The sequence below is a fragment of the Seriola aureovittata genome, chromosome 4, assembly GCF_021018895.1.
Source record: "Seriola aureovittata isolate HTS-2021-v1 ecotype China chromosome 4, ASM2101889v1, whole genome shotgun sequence".
Taxonomy (NCBI): domain Eukaryota; kingdom Metazoa; phylum Chordata; class Actinopteri; order Carangiformes; family Carangidae; genus Seriola; species Seriola aureovittata.
The window spans coordinates 16,011,931-16,030,147 of NC_079367.1; the positions used below are offsets into that span (position 1 = coordinate 16,011,931).

Sequence of the window (18,217 nt, forward strand, 5' to 3'; positions counted from 1 at the left end):
ATGTCAGACCACACAATAAAAATGATCACTAATTGTATATATCATACTTATTATATGTATGTGTTAAGGGGCTGAGAGGGAATAAATGTTAGATACCTTCAGATAGTTTAGGTTGGACTGAAGGTTTCTAAGGTGAGATAGGACCTGTCTGCTGAAAGAGGAGAGGCTGCCAGCCTGTGACGTTGAAGAAAACCTCAAATTGATGCCAGAGTCGGCGGCACAGCCTTGTGAGGTGCTCAGCTGCTTCCCTGTTGTTGATGCCAAGATGTCATCATCTGTGCTGCTCTCCCCTGGGCCACCGTAACCCTCCAGGACTAAGTATCCTGCTGAGAGAATCAAACGAAATGATTTAATACTAACGCTGTGGGAAAAAAACTACAGGATCAGGTAAAGACAAAGAGCAGAGATCAAATCGAACCTTACAGCGACTACTTTAATAATCATTTATCTCCAAGTACAATCTGTTTAAACCTAAAGTCCAAAGTCGACTGCCCAGGCTTACCATAATCCTCAGGAGTGTCAAAGAAGCCTGTGTCCCCAGAGCCCAGGTCCTGAGCCGGGTCCTCTGTCTGAGAGCTGTTCTTCTCTGAGCCGTTGTGGACCATCACCCGCGCGCGGCTGTCTACGGGGGTCCGCAAAGAGGTGGTCCTGAGGAGACGAGCCCCTGTGGAGCGTTTGGTTTGCTCTGCAGCCTCCTGGGACATTAACTGGGTCACCAACACCTGCTTTAATGCAGCCACTGAAAGACCGGTCAGAGGTGCGGGTTAATGATTCTCAAAAATGCACATACAATATCTATAGACAGTTGGTTAGTCCGCTGCCTATGTAGTGTGGAGATATTTGTTCTGTATGCTTACATGTTTTCAGTGCTTCGTCTGCTCGGGAGGGAAATATGTTAAATGAGTCTCCCTCTCTGCCGTCCTCAGCCACTTGGTAAGGAAGCTCTGGGTCCACAAAACCTTCCTCCTCCTCCTCTTCCTTCTCAAATGGATTATTACCAGGTAGAGAGCTCTGCATCGCACTTCTAGAGGCTGGACTGCTCTCTTTATCTAAGGAGGTACAATTACAGTTATCATAGGAGGTATAATTTGAGGAGGATTATTCACACAGTTGAGAAGGATAGAATATTCAAGTAATAATGAGGAACATGTTTCTTCCATGAATAACAGAAGAATTGGGTAGCTCCAATTACCTGTGGACTGGGTGCTGCCGGTGGACGTACGGTCGGGGTCTCTGCTCAGCCTGGAACCACCTGTTGTAATGATCCCCACACTGTCTCTCTCCCCACTGGCACACAAGCAATATCTTATGTTAGTAACAAGCTGAAACCCAGAGAACCAACAGATCTGATCAAATTATAAAGATGATGAAGCGACGTACTCGGTCTGAGGTAATGGTATGACGCTGTGAGGTTTGACTTTCATGGCATCAGCTCTCTGGGTGATTAGACGCTGCCACCTTGTGCAAGGGAAAAAAAAATGTCATTAGCCCACTTAACAGGTGGAGCAAGAGAAATTAAAAGAATCAATCAAAATGTATTTAGTCTCACGTTCTCTGATCTGAGACTGTAGGCGCCATCAGCTCATAGATCTGGGCTCCGTTGTCTGACATGGAAAGGACGAAAAAGGACTTGTTGTCTGGTTGGAGAGAGAGTGGACAGAAAGGGGTGAGATTAATCAGTATTATTCTTCCCTCCATGCATCGAGCTACAGATTTCCTGATACCTTATTCCGATACCATCTCATCAGGTTGTTTTCACAATTTTAAAAAAGCAAGAAAAGGATGATGCGTTTCATTTGTTTCTCATTACAGACTGGACGTTAACTGACCTGTGGCCACCGAGCGCACCAGGACAGTGTTGAGTTTGATGATTGGGCTGAAGATATGTTTGGTATCTGCAGTGCCTGCCAGGTTTTTGCTGTGACACTTCAGGATCAGACGCTCATCTTGTTTCTGTAGCAGAACCAGGATGTCCTCCAGGAGGAGTGTGTACAACTCTGAAAGGAGACAGAGAGGACACTTGTATTTACTGCTAAACATGGGCAGTGGTCAACTCGAGTCACATACTCTACTGTATGAGCTGCTCATCAATAATCAAACCCTGAAACACTGATTACAAACCAATAGTCTTGTCTTTGTTCACTTTCCATGACAGTGGTCCTTCGTGCACCATTGTTTTCTTGGTCAGATCCAGGTTCTGATGGATGAGGATCAGGGAAATAAGTTAAAACAAGATCTCATAAGAACTTGCTATTGGCCATTTCCACATAGCGCTACTATTTTTATCCAGCAGATATTTCAAGCAGCATGTGTGGGTATAAAACAAGTGAGTACGCCTCAACTGAAGCTAAAAGGGTCGTGTAGATAACTCACCTTTAGCTCCAGGATCATGGGGTTGTCTGTCTGCTTTAAAGAGGAGAGGTCCAATCTTCTTTGATAGTCCTCCAACCTCTAGAGGAAGGATGGAGAGAAACACAGACAGAGGGAAGGGGATAAGTAAGTGCTCTTTAAAAGGAAGCCACTGCCTGGGGAGCAAAGAAGGTAGTGGAAAAATAAATTTTAGCAGAGCAGGAAAGAAGAAAGGATTTAGGATGAGACTGAAGGGGAGAAAGAGGAATGTCTAGGGGGTGGCATAAAATGGAAAGGAGACAAAAAAAAAAAAAAAAACACATTACCTGCTTGTCCTCGGATTCCTTCACAGCCTGGTTGACGTGATTTAGGATCTTCCTACAGCAGTCTGCTGCCTGCTTCACTTTGTCCCTCTCCGTTGTGTTGTCTAAAAGATATTATGACATCAAATGAAAAGTAAGGCCTCCTTAGTTCTGCAGGGGGCTGTCCGGCAAATTGATATTTCGTCCATCCATTAGCCCACCATCGTTCTCAAAAATTATGACAAAGCAGGGGGGCATTATGATCCTATAATAGCCGGTTATACTTTATCATTAGAGTGTTCTCCCCGTGTGAGACTCGAACCACAGCCAAGACTGAAATGATGGACCAAATAATGGGTAAGACATTTCCCAAAATGTGCTCTACCACTCCAGGACCATTAAAATGATAATCTCCCCATTTGTCTGTGTAATTCTCTAATAGTTGGCATGTTGCCACACACAACCTTGCCTTGACTTTATTTGGTTGATGATTTTTATCCTCTTTTATTCTATCTCAAGAATTGATTTCCATTTTTTTTTAATCGTATTGTATTACATTAAGATTATAAAATGCAAACTAGGTATTCCTGTGTTATGTGTTTCCATGGTTACTCGCAACACGAGTAAAATTAATTTTCATATTCAATTAATTGCCTCCAAGGATCTCATTGATTTGAGGACCACAGGAGAGAAAGGGTGAAGACAATAACTGAACTCTACGAAAGGAGGTCATATGCAGAGGTATTGCAGCAGTGCAGTCACAAAGACTGAATTTCTTGTCACGAAGAAAATGATACCCATCAGACCGGATATGTTATACAACCTTACAGAACAACTAGTCACTAGACAGGCCATGAGTATCTAAAAGTGTCTGCAAAGGTGAGGACAGTAAGTATAATAGTGGTTTGAAACGGTCCTTTTTAAAAGCAGATCACATTTCTCTCCAGTGATTGACTAAGTAGTTGTGGCAGACTTTGAAGTGTCTGAGTAAGACTGCAGAAGAGGGATCGATTTTAGTACCAGTATGAACTGAAAGTGTTTCTTATGAATGCACAAATCCGTTTTCTGGCCGTGCCTAGAGGCCTGTTGATGTTATTAAGGCTTCGTGTGTGACCACAGTATAGCCAATGTTAAAAAAAATCTGTTCTTTGTGCCTCTTTTTTTTTTTTTTTTTTTTAAAACATAAACAACAATCTTGATACAGACCCTTTAGAGGCCAGGATACATACTGTGCAGGACATTTTACAGATAAAAAAAAATACATACTAGTGCATATTACTAGAACATATTAGTGCTCTCTGGTGAAAACACTATGTAATGGTGACACAATTTCTATACTACCTCAAACCCAGTTTGGGATATTTGTAATGCAATATCTTGTTCAGCCAACATATACACCGATATATCTGCAATAAGATAATGCAAACCATGTTTTACTACTATTCAACATGATTAATATCTCTCTGCTGTATTTTAGTTTTATTCAATCATCTTATCCCGAATCATTATTTCATTTGAGACCACATACACGGTTAATATGTGGACTAAAATTTGCATTTAACGACATTATTTAACAACCCTGTGATTGCAACATGAACAAACCGCTGCCAACTGTGATGATTCGAAAGGCAACACTACAGCACCTGTGTACTTGGCGATGTTGTCTAGTAGCAGAGGGTACTTGGTGAGCCGCAGCATCTCTACAGGAATGATGTCTTTAAGCTGCAGTCGGCGACACAGTCTGTTACTCTCTGCCTCCTGCAAAGCAATCAAAATTCAGTTACACTTCCACAGCCACTAAAATGTATAATTTGACAAGTAAAGATAGTGAATGAGCAACACTAAATGTAGCATTGCTTTTTAATGAGAGTGACATTTCGGTTGAATTCTTTGAGTGAGACAGATCTACATATCGCTATTATAGCTCTTCTGTATGAAGCATTCTGAGCTTTTCATTCAATACAATGGCTAACTAGACAATTGAAAGATTAAATTAATTTTCACTAAATGGTTAGCTCTGTTGAATAACAATTTTCTGCAATATGTGTGCATAATGTCAGTACCTGGATGAACGAAGTGAACCTTGAGTCTTTCTTCTGTTTGGTCTTGATGATCTCCAGAGCAAAAGGCTGGTTACTGCAGAACGTCCCCACCGCCTGCTTGATCTTCTCCTCCTCTCCACCACTGAACTGTAACCACCCAACCCAAGACAGGACGAAGCAGAGGGAGAGACATCAATCACTTGGTCCATCTGGGTCAGGGGTAGTTGCCTTGGAAATGCTTAGTATTTAGCCACTACAATGAGCAGTAACTCCCAGAAGGGGGCCAGGCTTAAGTCCTCATAGCGGAGACAGCTTAAGTTTAAACGCAGACTAGATCAATGCTCAGACCCTCAGGGGACCGTTTACCCTACTTATCCCCCGTAGAGACATTTTAGACAAGGCTGCCAGCTGATATGTAGCTACCTCACATCTAATGTATCACATGATAGCGAGATGCGGAGATGTCAGCCAAATCTGGGGCATTGTCTGACATGACCATTTACTGAGGAACTGGCTTGTATTTCACTCGCTTGCTTTAACTGTGATAATGTTGTTGTAACTGAGGACGGCAGAATTTTCTTCTGTGCCATGTTTAAGGTTTTGTCGTTTAGAGTTTTGGTGTAGGAGTTAATGATTTAAAATTGAGTGTGAAAAAAATGCCAATAACCCTTTCTCTATCACATAAAAACTGTACGTTACCATTTTCTTGTTCATATAACATATCAAAATAAACAGATGTGAGGCTGAGGAGTGCAATCACACGCCAACATCGACATTTTTTTTCTGCTATAAAGCAATTTCAGGCAACAGTTCAATTTCTTTGTGCACAATACGTTTTTTTCCGACCACATCAGTCGTCTTGAAATTTATTCAATATAAGAAAATGTTTGAAAGAGGAAATACAATTTCAGCCTGAGAATTGTACTCACCCAAGAGAGCAAGTCGTCTCCTATCTGATCAATTACTGAAGACTCATTTCTTTTCCGAATAGCTGCCATTTGCTCCAGTATTGAAACTGAAATTCAAAGGAGAGGCACCAATGGACAGTCAGTGTGTGTGCCTGTGTTCGTGAGTGTATAGAATACATCATGAAAATATGAGGCTGCTATATATACATATATGCACATTTTACATTCTGTGTGTTGTCATTCTGTTTTTACTTTAAACATTATTCTATCTTTCAATCCCTCACTTTTGAGGGTTTTTTTCCCAATGTTCTTCAATGTTCAAGAGCAGTCTTACAGATAATAATTTCAGCATGTGTATGTTGGTGTGTATGTGTACCATGCAGCTGCAGAATCTCCTCCAGGTTGGTGAAGATGTTCTTGATGTCAGCAGGAGGCAGGATGGCCTCTTTGGAGAGTTTCTGGTAGAAAACGTGGTCCAAAACTCTCAGCATCCGCACATGTGCACGCTCTGTGTAAAACAATTCTGCAGACACAATGCAAGATGGTAATTCAAGATGAGAGATCATTTGCGCAGCTCAACATGATATAGGTTTGACAGCGACTTGGATTGTTGGATCCCAGCCAATGCTTTGAAGCATATATCCCCCTCCTCCCCCCTACTCAGTATATTCTACATCAGAACAGTACTTTAAAGCATGTGAAGGGGGAACCTCACATATTCTTTGAGAAATAGAAATGAAACTTGAATTTAATTAAATTAATTTAACAATGTCATGTTCTGACCATTGATGACTTCCTGTCTCTTAATTTCATGTGGCCGGAGAACCGCCAGGACTTCTCGCCCCACCAGCTGCTGCCAGTTTGGGGGGTCATGCTCAGAGTCAGTTCCCTGGTCGTCCTCACTCTGGACATCAGCAGCACCAAGTCCCTCAAGCCTAGGGCAAGACAGAAAGTTAGCTTTTAATCTGGCTAATAAAAATTCTCCACTGCACATCGCTACTACTACACCACTTCTTCTTTTTTTTCCTCAGATGGATTTAATTTGGAAAAGTCTAAATGATCATGTATCCTTACCTTCTTATGGCCTTTGGTGTTCCCTCATGGGCTCTACAAAAATATTAACAGAAAAATCTGTGTTAAAAATAAGTGTATGTAAGGAAGCAAATGTGTCGCTGCAAATATGAATGTAAATGCACCTGTCGCTTTCTCTGTCATCCTCTTGCAGTTGGTCCAGGCTGTAAAGGTCAAAGTGCGAAGCAGGGTACGACAACCCATCCAGAGGGTCGGACTGAAGGCCGTCACTCAGCCTGGAGGGGCCTGAGGTCAGAGTCCCACCTGGAAGACATGTAACCAGTTAGAGGCCACCACTTTCTGTGTCTCTATTCTTCTACTGCTGTGTTTAATTCAGGCAGTAGCTCACCCGTATCAGCATCCCGGCTAGTGTCTGAGCTATAGGTGGCGCTGTTAGGGGATGAGCTGTTGACAGACATGGAGTGTGTGAGTTCAGAGCCCTCGCTCGATTGGCTGCCTCTTAGACGCCCAGGTTCCATGTGCTCACTTGCCCCAAGTGTAGGCTGAGACAATTGTTTCTGAGGCCGGGGGCGACCATCCAAGGCTTTACCCACTGAATATAGAGAAGAGTGTCAAAATTTAAAAAAAAAAAAAAAAGCTTTAGAAGTAGATTCATTATTTTGGTTCATCTAAGAGTCCCAACTCACCTGGTCCTGCTTCAATGCGGCTGGGCCGACGCTGAGGTCCAAGGATACTGGGAAATCTGGGTTTCTTCACCTTTTCCTCTCCTTCTTTTTCTGTCTTGATGCTTTTCTGTATTTCATTAAAAACAAGAGAAGACAATGTGTCAAGCAGGTAATAAAGAGAAAGAAAGAAGGCCCACAGTGCAGAGATGGATATAAAGTACCTTGATCTTGGGGAGAAAGTTGATCCGGACCCGTTTGGACTCCAGACTGCGAGGTTCCTTGACCCTCACACCAAGGTGCTTCATGTATGTATAGATGACATACTGCATTGTAGTGCTAAATGACAACAAACGTTTCTGAATTATAACAAACAAAACAACAGAGTGCTGAAATTTGAATAGAATAAGTGTCCATATTGTGACTTGTACCATATGTCATACCAGTCGTTCTCATACAATTTCTACACAAACCATCTGGGCTGTGCTGCGACCATATGGTTTTTCCAAACTAGACTGTATCAATCAGTCACACTTTGAATTATTAAATATAAACATACTGCATAAATTACATGTTTCCTTTAAGAGACTGCCCAAGTGCTTCATTTGTAAACTGTGGGGGATGTGGAATGGAGCTTGGATAACACCAATATATTGTTATGTGCTCTTGGTGGAAATAGACAAAGAACATACTATAAAGACTGAAAGATACTATTGATTTGGCATAAATAATAATTTCATAATTTAAAAGAGCCACAAAGTCAATTCTTTTCGAATATCGTGAAACACATTTCTAACTGTAAATTAGATGAACACACAGATGGTTCGAGGGGCCATAAGAGCCCTTGCAGCCTTATTCTTCTCTTCCGCACACTTTGAGAGATGCTCTTCATATCAATCAACCAAGTGCTCCACAACATAAGATTGCTTACCATTTCTCTTCCTCTGTGGTCTGTGTCGTTAACCTATAAATACAGAGAGAAGTGTTGTAATGGTTACAAACATGAAACTGAGAGTATCTGTACATATCTGTATGTGTGGCGTGTGTGTTATGTGACTGTGTGTGCATGTGCTACTTACAGGATATCCTCTATCTTGGTGATGATGTTTTCAGCATACGAGCGCTCTCGCTCAAGAGCGATACGGTCTCTGACTCGCTCTTGGTCCAGTTTCGCCAATTCTACTTCAGCCACTGTCAGGCCCATACTGCGCTTCTGCCTACATGTACCAACATAAGGTCCATAATGGCTCAGCAAAAAATGGCTAAACACAAGGCACCGTACTGAGCGGGATACTTTTTACTTGCATTTCTTTATTTGTTTGATGTGAGAATTAACCAAATGCTAGAGTTCTGTAATTAATCTGAACCTCCCACACCACAGGAACTAAAAATTCAGCATTGACAAGTTTACCTGAAATCCTCAAGGTTCTTCTGAATGTCAGGGAGCAGAGAATCCTGCAGTGTTTGAACATGTTGTCTGTTTATTTCCTCTGGAATCAGTTCTGTCCTTCGCCGGTCTGGAAATACATGCACACACACACATACACACTCACATACACTGTACACCAAGTATCAAGGGATGTGCATAATATTTAAGACTAAGCAAGAATTTCCAAACCATTGATTAGTAGGAATGCATAACTAAGAAAGTGATCAACTTATAGGAACTGTATAATAAGGATGAGTGAACAAACAAAAAATCACCTACTCAAAATGACACTGTGCCGAAAACCATATGAAGCAAAATCACAGCGTGAAATACTTACCAAGATCAGCAGAGATGGATTCAGGAACAGCAACTTTCAAATTCTGTAAGAAAAATTAAACAGTTTTACACTTTGACAACAAATTGGAACAAAAAAGTAATTTGTGAATATATTAAAGTCCAGCTAAACAGTTTCAGTAATACATGTATCAGCTTATTCTTGCTTGTAAATGTAACAATTCTGTGGTAATTGTAAAAATGCTTTTTGGTCATGTGGCTCATTCCATACCTTGTCAAAAATCTCATCATTGGTGTTTGAGTTGTTGTGCGGGATATAACGACAATAACAACACCAAATATTGAGGCCTGCTGTGCTCTACATATTTCACTCCAGGCAACAAAAATTGTACTTACTGCTCCTCGGTCAATGAAGAAGGTGTGGAGGTCCATGAACACCCGTCTGGTCTCTTTGGAGTTGGTCTGCTTGTAGAGGTCAGCATAGAGGTAGCACAGCTGAGGACACAAAATTAGGAGTCAAGATCTGTAGAGTCGGCCAGGAAATTAATATGTAAAAGGGTTTAACAAGGTTGGAAGGAAATGGGTCTTACCACAGGAGCAGGGTCAAACTGAGAGATGACATGATGAAGGAAGGCTGAGAGGTGGGCAGGGCGAGACTTGAGCTGCTCAATGCTGTTGAAGTTGTTACACTGGCCATTTGTCTGAAACACATTCAGTACAACAATTTTTAATCTCAAAAAAGAAAAAAAAAATCTTTCTTTAACTGTCACAACAGAGATAAGTTTGGTTACTAAAGAGAGCCAGGCCTTTGTCTGTCACTGTGTTTAGTGATATTATAAAATGCATAGATGTCAACATTGCCCTGCGGTAAAATACCTGTTCCTGGTCTGAATCAAAATAGTCATCCTCAGCTCCAATGATTTGCGATATGAGGCGAGAAGAAGAGGGACTGCTGACTGTGGTAGGGGACAGGGAGTCCTGGGGACAAGACAGTCATATATTGTGAAATGAGTGTTTCTCATAAATACGAGCTCAGTATACTTGCACTGACAGAGAAGCACTTTAAGTTTTTGTCAAAAACATCTCCTTACACCAGCAAGGGAGTGAGTAAGTAAAAAAATTTTTTTGAGGAGAATTTGTACAAGGCCAAAAGATTATAGCTACCAGGTCAGTGGCGTCCTCTGCCTCTGGGGAGTGGCAGGAGTTGAAGCTGTTCCTGGGTGTGCTCTTTGGGCTGGGGCAGGATGACTCTCTTGGACACATACTGTCTGGAGATCCAGGCCCAAATCTGTGAGAAATCTGGAGGTGGGATGGAACAAAACATTATGTTCTCAATCAGTCTCAATTCAACAAGAAATATTTCTGATTCTTATACATGACCAACAATAATATGAATGCAGAATTAATGCATAGACCAATAGTTCTAGCACCGGTGTTGTCTAAACCTGAAGCAGCCGAAGTTAAGCAGGGCTAATTAAATCGGACTCAATAAATTTAGCACTATGCTAGGAATCTACTGTCTTACAACTTGCCTATTCTTGGAATTAAAGTTTAATATCAAGTTCAGGGGGAGATTTAAATTGTGTTGTTCTGGTGACCACTTACAGGAGTGCTGCTCCAGGACAGGTCTGTACTGTTGTCTCCCTTAGAGGTGAGAGTGTGCTCTGTCTCAAACATGCTACCATCATCTGCATCACCACCTGGAACAGCCTCCTAAGGATTTTTATAAACATAACATTTGTTACTAATTATGAACAACCTTATAACACATCAGAATGAAACATGTTTTACAATAGACAATGGCTAACAGCAAGCCAACAGGCTAAAATGGGAATAATTAATACATATATGAATTAATCAGTATTTTTGGCAGGGTAATCTCATAACATATATCATTCTTTTAAAATTCAGAGAGCAGACTAATATGTTGATGCACATAACATAAGGCTCAGTGAGCGATGGGTATAAAATAAGCTGTCACACAGACACAAAAGAGTGGCTTCCCACAGAGACAGCCAAATCCTTTGATAAGATTAGGATTAATGTTTGTCTAGAACCATCCCTAAATGCTCTACACAAAATCATACACTGACTGCTTGGATGTTGGTGGTAGATCAGTGTTCCTAGGCGCCCTTTTCTGTGGGCTAAATTTACAAGCTATTTAGTTAAAGAGGGGTTATTTGCTTTACCTGTGTTGCCCCAGTGGCCTTGAAGAGCTGACCCTGCAGCTGAGGAATGTGTTTTTTAGCTTCCTGGATGTCTTTCAGTAGTTTGGGGGAGGGGTTCTTACTGTACTCCTCCTTCATGGCCTAGACAGCAAGAGGGTTGAAATCAAAACAAGGAATCAGGACCAGTATACAATCAGGCAAGTAAAATACTACTAGTGTATACAAAGCATTTGGAGGTTTATGAAAAAATACTGTCTGAAGATCATTGCATGAAAAACAGTTTTATCAGTGTCTTCATACTATCTGTCTCTTGCACAAACACAATGTTCTACTTAAAGACAGATGACACTTTCAATACAGAAAATAACAAAACCTGACGTAACAGGGTTTATATATACATAGCTGTGGAATAAAGTGTGCACATCAACTAGTTATTTCCAACCAAAGACAGGAATGTTACAATAGAGAAACGACAGTAAGTGACAGTGATTGTTATGCTAACCTGCAGCTCCTGCTGCTCTTTTGAGAGCATCTTTTGCAAGATATCAACCTTTTGGTTGCAGACACTGCTATTCTCATCCTGTGGGAAACAAGAAAAGGGAAGTTGAAAAGCAAATGGAGGAACTGTGAATAAGACTACAGATGAGAAGCATTGAAGCAAATATTAGTTCTACATAACCCAGATGCAGATTTAACAAATATTTAAGCATACAGAAAATCTATAAGTTAGGATGAGATACAGAGATACACAGAAGCCATCACAAAAATAAAACCATATATAGATGGAAGAGGAAGACAAGGACAGAGAAGGCACATATGTGGAGGAAATAAATAGAAAGAGGGCCACGGAAGTAACTGATGTCATTTAGTACCCATGGTGGTTGGGTGGAGGAGAGGCGGTCCTGAGGACTGTAGGGGCGTTCTGCTGCTGGAGAGTTTGGAGAGGAAATGCTAACGCCCAACATTTCAGACTCTGCTTCAGACAAAGGGATCTGGGCAAGCCCTGGAGGGCGCCCCAAGACTGTGAGGGCCACATAGGAGCCCGCTAGAAAAGAAAAACAAAGGGATGTGTCAGTTTTACTTTATTTAGACCCAGATTTATTCTCAAAATGTGTATTTTCTCTTAAAGACAGACAGAGGAACCTACATTTGATTAGCTTCACCACTTCAATGTGATTAGAATGTGTAACAAGCGTCCCGTTAACCTGGAAAACAACAATGGTACTATAATGAGAATTAAAAGATGGACATCTCCCATTCTAGACACAGATTTACAGTTTGGCATCTCATGTCATTCTCACATTCGGTGCAAAGAGCAGATACAGTGATTGACCAGAAGGTGGCAGCCTACAGCCTCTACATCGACCTTGGACTACAAAACAGTGACGTTAGCAGTTTAAAAGACATGGAGCCAGATGAACGCAATACCTTGATGATCCTGTCTCCTGTCTGAACACCTGCCCGCATAGCAGCCCCATCTGGCAAACACAGAAGAGAAGGAGCATTAACGCAACAGATGAAGAGAGGAAAGATATAAAACAAATGGAAGAATGAAGTGAATAGAGGCAAAATCGAAGGGAAAATACAAAACATGCAGCTTCATTGTGCAATTGTTGATATTTCTGCACAATGAACACACGATATAGCCTTCACAGACCAGATGTTGCAAAGTGACTATTTGAGTGCTATTTTGAAAGACCATAACAGTGGTTATATTACGAGAAAGACCTGTTTCACAGCTCCACCCCAAACAAAGGGATTTAGGCATGAGACAGGTTATTATGAGATCCAGGTCTGACTCTTTAGTCAGCAGCATACAGCTGAAGTATTTTGTAAACCAAATACAGCTTTACGAATACACTACTTATGACATGCATTTTGGGTCTTCAGTTTTGTACCAGTGTGGAAATTTCAATCAGTGTAACTGAACTAAGGACATAATCTGATCAGTCAGTCTAAAAAAAGTAGAAGGACAGGCATGATTGGTAACTTGTGGCTAAATGATCTTTCTATATCTGATTAGATATTTGGATTTGATCTGTTTTGCAGCAACCATAACATTAAGTTTTGTCATGGTGGGCTGACAGACAAGGACTTAGTGAGACTTCATCTTGCTTGTGTTAAACCTTAACATAAATATGAATGGGAAAAGCTACAGCAAGACACAATATACATTTTGTTTGCTACTCAGTTTACAATGCAATGAAAAATAAGTTGTATAAATTATTTAGATGAAACTAAATAGATTGCTCTTTGTGTTGAGTCAGTAACAAAAGCACAAATGGAGAGTCATACAGGGATAGCTTAATACTGCCAAGCAGTGATGACAGTGCAACAAAAGTCCTGGATCAGTTCCTTCCTTTTCTGTCTCTTTCCACTACTGTACAGACAGTGTAATGTTTTCTGTGGCCTGATAACAGCGCACATCATCCTCTCTGACAGTGAGAGACTGCTTGGGACCATGGAAGAATCCTGTCAAAGTCCCCTCTTTTAAAGACAACATGATAAAGCAGAAGCTGCAGCTATGGTGAAACTACTGAGGAGGAAATATACAGTAAATGGCTTCTCTACTCTAAGTAAGTGCCACAGTGGTGGTTGCTGAGTTTCAATTACCCCATCAGATCTGTGAGTTCAGAGCAAACTACCATGAAAGTTTGATACCAGTGAATGAAAAAGGAGCCCACAACTCTATTACAATGGCTTGGACCAAAAGTAGTCATTGGCGTTACATCTTTTTCTTCTTCCTTTTAAGTTTGAGGCCCCGCCTTACCTTCTTTGACAAGCTGCACAAACACTGGGTTGTCACCACTGACAGTGAGCCCAAAGCCATTTTCATCTTTCTGGATGATTACACATCGCTGGACCAGACCTGCAAGTGAGACAGACAGGACAGAAAAAACATAACAGTGTCTTCAGAAGGACCAGGGAGTCAATAAAGCCACAAAGTAAAATTTACTTGACTCAGTTAATTACATGCATCAACTACAGACTTAAAAATAAGTACTAACAACTAATTAAACCTCACCCTTGTAGTCAACATCAAAGTATGATCTGAAATAACTGATAACTGAACTGAGTGAGAATAATCACATTTAAGCACAAAATGAACATTCCTTTAATTCTTTGAGTGAGTCAAGGTATGGGCTGCACAAAAACTGGGTTTCACAAAAGAATGAGGGAACCGATCCCTCATTTAAAGGATAGGCTCAATTTTTTTTTAAGTTTATCTTAAAACAACACTCATACGCCTGTATGTACATAAAAAGAATTCTTGGTCCATCTAACCATGAAGACATGTTGTCCCCCATTAATTACACTGAAGTTGCTTTAAAAAAAAAAGTATGTACAAGAGGAATGACCTATAATGCTTTGAGTGTACATTTGGCCATGTGAGTATTGTATTGAGACACACTTGAAAAAATGTGAATCTATCCTTAACATATCAGCAGATAACTCATCTCCAATAGTCTAGACACTGTTGTCAGGATAACAGGAGGCATGTAAAGAAAGGTTCTTATACTGTTGGCCAGAAAACATTAAAGGAAGTAAAAGTTTTGAGGGAGATTTTTTGTATTTTTGACATAATATTAATGGTCCGAGGTCAGAAGGAGGTCAGAAGGAGGAACGTTACTTTTCAGGTTCTTTATGCGGTGTTTCATTAGCGTGGCAAGTAGAGATTAGAGCTTATCTAATGTCTGGCCGACACTGACTAGACTGACAAGACAATACACACAAAAGGAAACACAATGTAAAGAATGCAAACTGCTTAAGCAGAAAAAAAATGTTGTCTTATGTCATTAAACAGAAGAAGTGAGTAGATTTTCCAATATTAGCAAGCTATCTGAAAACATTTGACACAAGAGACCCAGACTGAGTGAGGTGACCCTTGAACTGTTTTAATATTGTGTCCGAGATTTCCTGATCAGTGCAGCATTAACCAGAGGTGAGTCGATCGATATGGACAGTGGTGGGGTGGGGGGTTGGAGAGTGGAAGGAACAGGAGCTAATACACAGAGAGCAGTTAGGAGGGCCAAAAGCCCCAGGCTGGGGGGAAGGGAGTAGAGAGGGGGTTAGGTAGAGCTAAGGGAGCAGGGGGAAGGGAAAGGGGGAGAGGGCAGGGGTGTCAAGAAAACAGATGAAGCCATATGGGTTAAAGGGCTGGTGTGAATTTGCCTCTAGATGTTGATCTTTTGCCTTTTCCTACACTTAACAGTATTTTAGAGATCTTTGGCTGATATTTATAAACCACGAGGAGTGGGAGTATTGACATGATCACTGATCAGGTTAATCCATCTAAGCTAATGTATTATTCAGAGTTTCAACTGATCCGTAATCAGCACCCTTTGCTGCACACAAGGAAATGTACACTAGAGAATAAACTGACCTTTAATACTGACAGAGTACGTTTAGCCCAACAATCACAAAAAGAAGAAACCCAAGTCATTAAAATACCACACGCAAAAGTCAGACTACTGTTCTTAAATATAAAAGTTTGAGTATTCAGAACTTCAAATGTAATAATGGCTTTGCATCAGTGAATTTCCTCAATTTTTAATTGGTACCAGACACAAGAGAGATAACTGGTTCAAACAGAAAGAACACAAATATGCTTTGTTGAAAATGACTTATCTTGATAAAGTGTGTCCTAGACCGTCTGGACTGTCATCGGCAGAAACTGACATTTCTGACAGTTGCCTTAAGAATTTGTTTTGTCAATTCACTGCTTCACTTCACTGCTCAAATCTCACATTATCTGACAATATTTGTCCGAAGACCTTCCTCTGCCATTTTGGCCAACAACACTGAAAATGTGAAAAAGTGTCCCAGATGATGTAAGAAGCACGAGAGAGTAGTTGAACAAGGTTATAATGACACTCTCACACCACAGGGGCGAAGAGGCTCCATAATGACCCTGCTAACATGTGGATTCCGAAAACAAGTCACTAAACCCATTGTTCAGTGAGTAAGTCCCTGTGTATGTATTATTCTGTGTGAGCTTAATTTTTAAATCATATTTAAATGATGACTTAACTGAAAATATACATAAATATTTGGATGTGACTCAAGTGTGGGATTACAGTTAAAACTAAACAGAGCAACTGTATCCTGGTAATCCAAAATCTTTTAAGTAGTACTGAATGCATCTGCTAAGGTCTTAAACAATGGATTCCAATAGTGATAATTTTTCAGTTACTATAACATCCATGGATTAGGATGGAATCAGTGTATTTAAACCATATTTTGGCAAAAAAAAAGAAAGAAAAAAAGAATAGTTCTTTTTACTTTTGAGATTTTTAAAAGCCGAATATCTCAGTAAACCTGTCCTCATTGAGCCAGCTGTACTGATCAAAAACAACTACTCAAACAAAAACATCAGGTGATTAGAAAAAGAAAAGTCATATAAAATCATGGGAGCGTATGCTTTGCACTGGCTTGAACCACTGTCATCCTGTCTGGAGAATGATGATGCCAAACCTTGCCATAGGTCTACACAAGCGCTATGCACTATGCACTGATGAGATTTGACACCTTTGTGCTGTGCATATCAATCATATGTTGATGTATCCCATGTGATGATCTCTTGGCACTGGTCAGCAGCCAACTCAGAGAGGCATGCAAATCAGACCTCTGACCATGCAGCCTAATATTATAATAATTAAAAATAAACAGAACTCTTTTGCTGTCACTCTGTTTAAAACAAACACTGAGTGGCAATTTCACACCAGGGTCTGAAGCATGTATAGATGCAGCTGTCACACCAGCCATTCCAGTTGGAGCATCTTACCACAGGACTCAGGCTTCCCCTCTGCTAGCACACTGCTGCTGCCACTCTTCTGCACCACCAGAGCTTCTGCTCACAGCCCCCACCACGCAGACCACAGCGCAGACAGCACAGCAGCAAACAAACACACATACACACACGCGCACGCACGCACAAACAAAACAAGAACCAACACAAGGAAAAGAAACACAAAACAGGAAAGAGAAAATCATGAAGGAGAAACAATCATGGGAGAAGAAAAATTAAATGAACAAATAGGTAGTTTAATAAAACATAATGGTTGGGATAGGCAGGAGTGCAGTCACTAAAAATGAACTTGCTTAGTTTATGTTAGGTTGGTTTTAGAATACCTCAACTCCTATAGATGTCACTCCACTAAGTTACTGTGACTTTAATGTCAGGGGCCCCTTTTCCAAAATTTTGTATCCTGCATTAAAATCATGATCTGAAGTTGTTAAAGAAAAGTTTAGAGTAAAATAATAAAACATATACCAGAAAATGAAGAAGCCTATAAATGCACAGGATCACGTGGTGACTTTCTACACAATATTACATTATTATAAAATATTGTGCAAATACTACAACGGCCATACCTAAACAGACACTGAAACTAAGTCTTCATATTAGGGCTGTGGTATACTCAATGGTGAATATGTAGCTGGTGCAACTGCAGGTATACTCAATGCAATTTCATGTGCGTCTGTCCACCCCAGGGTAGTTTTACAAGTTGGGATGAAGGATATGATGCTAAAAATAAATCCAAAACAAAGTTACAGAGGAGGAACCGTTCTTAGTCCGATAATCAAAATAAGTAGCCTAAATAATTTTGACAAATGTCCAGTATTTCTTAAGCATCTGGAGGTAATAAATGAGTTCATTACTGCAGATAATCCACTCTTTTAGAAACATATGAATCCCAGATGTCAGTTTTAACATCCATTTCCAGAGTATCTGACCACTCCTGCCCACCCCTAATAAACCCAGAGCACTTTGAAATTATGACAGAAAAGGTGCAAACAGGAGAAAATCTGGGAAAAGATGCATGCAACTTGCAGATAAGTAAAAGAGACAAACAGAAATATTGATTAACATCATGCAGGCATGCAAAAGGTCATAGGTCATAAATTCAAATATGAAACATGTCCAGAAATAATAACCTTACAAGGACTGACAGATATAGGTTTGAATGGGATAAAGGCCTCCTTTGCTTCTCTGTGGCTGTTGTGCACTAAATCACAACATCATTCCA

General features: G+C 40.5%; 1 protein-coding gene across 6 annotated transcripts in view; it reads right to left on the reverse strand.

Moving 5' to 3' along the window:
• Positions 1 to 18,217, reverse strand: part of arhgef12a (Rho guanine nucleotide exchange factor (GEF) 12a) — a 36,111-nt gene that overhangs the window by 1,440 nt on the left and 16,454 nt on the right. For 5 of the 6 annotated variants that reach the window (XM_056374167.1, XM_056374166.1, XM_056374164.1 and 2 more), the window contains exons 5-40: positions 16,972 to 17,037; positions 13,957 to 14,055; positions 12,615 to 12,664; positions 12,334 to 12,391; positions 12,059 to 12,231; positions 11,689 to 11,766; positions 11,208 to 11,327; positions 10,624 to 10,731; positions 10,183 to 10,317; positions 9,895 to 9,996; positions 9,609 to 9,719; positions 9,415 to 9,513; positions 9,062 to 9,104; positions 8,707 to 8,812; positions 8,375 to 8,512; positions 8,227 to 8,259; positions 7,520 to 7,634; positions 7,320 to 7,425; positions 7,022 to 7,225; positions 6,798 to 6,936; positions 6,676 to 6,708; positions 6,385 to 6,536; positions 5,978 to 6,124; positions 5,623 to 5,708; positions 4,715 to 4,840; positions 4,295 to 4,409; positions 2,676 to 2,776; positions 2,374 to 2,451; positions 2,122 to 2,197; positions 1,830 to 1,997; positions 1,550 to 1,637; positions 1,381 to 1,458; positions 1,193 to 1,287; positions 858 to 1,049; positions 503 to 739; positions 97 to 326 (exon numbers count right to left, since the gene is read on the reverse strand). In XM_056374167.1, coding sequence (XP_056230142.1) covers positions 97 to 326; positions 503 to 739; positions 858 to 1,049; positions 1,193 to 1,287; positions 1,381 to 1,458; positions 1,550 to 1,637; positions 1,830 to 1,997; positions 2,122 to 2,197; positions 2,374 to 2,451; positions 2,676 to 2,776; positions 4,295 to 4,409; positions 4,715 to 4,840; positions 5,623 to 5,708; positions 5,978 to 6,124; positions 6,385 to 6,536; positions 6,676 to 6,708; positions 6,798 to 6,936; positions 7,022 to 7,225; positions 7,320 to 7,425; positions 7,520 to 7,634; positions 8,227 to 8,259; positions 8,375 to 8,512; positions 8,707 to 8,812; positions 9,062 to 9,104; positions 9,415 to 9,513; positions 9,609 to 9,719; positions 9,895 to 9,996; positions 10,183 to 10,317; positions 10,624 to 10,731; positions 11,208 to 11,327; positions 11,689 to 11,766; positions 12,059 to 12,231; positions 12,334 to 12,391; positions 12,615 to 12,664; positions 13,957 to 14,055; positions 16,972 to 17,037 — 4,085 coding nt within the window. The remainder of the gene's footprint in view (positions 1 to 96; positions 327 to 502; positions 740 to 857; positions 1,050 to 1,192; positions 1,288 to 1,380; positions 1,459 to 1,549; positions 1,638 to 1,829; positions 1,998 to 2,121; positions 2,198 to 2,373; positions 2,452 to 2,675; positions 2,777 to 4,294; positions 4,410 to 4,714; positions 4,841 to 5,622; positions 5,709 to 5,977; positions 6,125 to 6,384; positions 6,537 to 6,675; positions 6,709 to 6,797; positions 6,937 to 7,021; positions 7,226 to 7,319; positions 7,426 to 7,519; positions 7,635 to 8,226; positions 8,260 to 8,374; positions 8,513 to 8,706; positions 8,813 to 9,061; positions 9,105 to 9,414; positions 9,514 to 9,608; positions 9,720 to 9,894; positions 9,997 to 10,182; positions 10,318 to 10,623; positions 10,732 to 11,207; positions 11,328 to 11,688; positions 11,767 to 12,058; positions 12,232 to 12,333; positions 12,392 to 12,614; positions 12,665 to 13,956; positions 14,056 to 16,971; positions 17,038 to 18,217) is intronic. The other variant, XM_056374168.1, reaches the window with a different exon arrangement.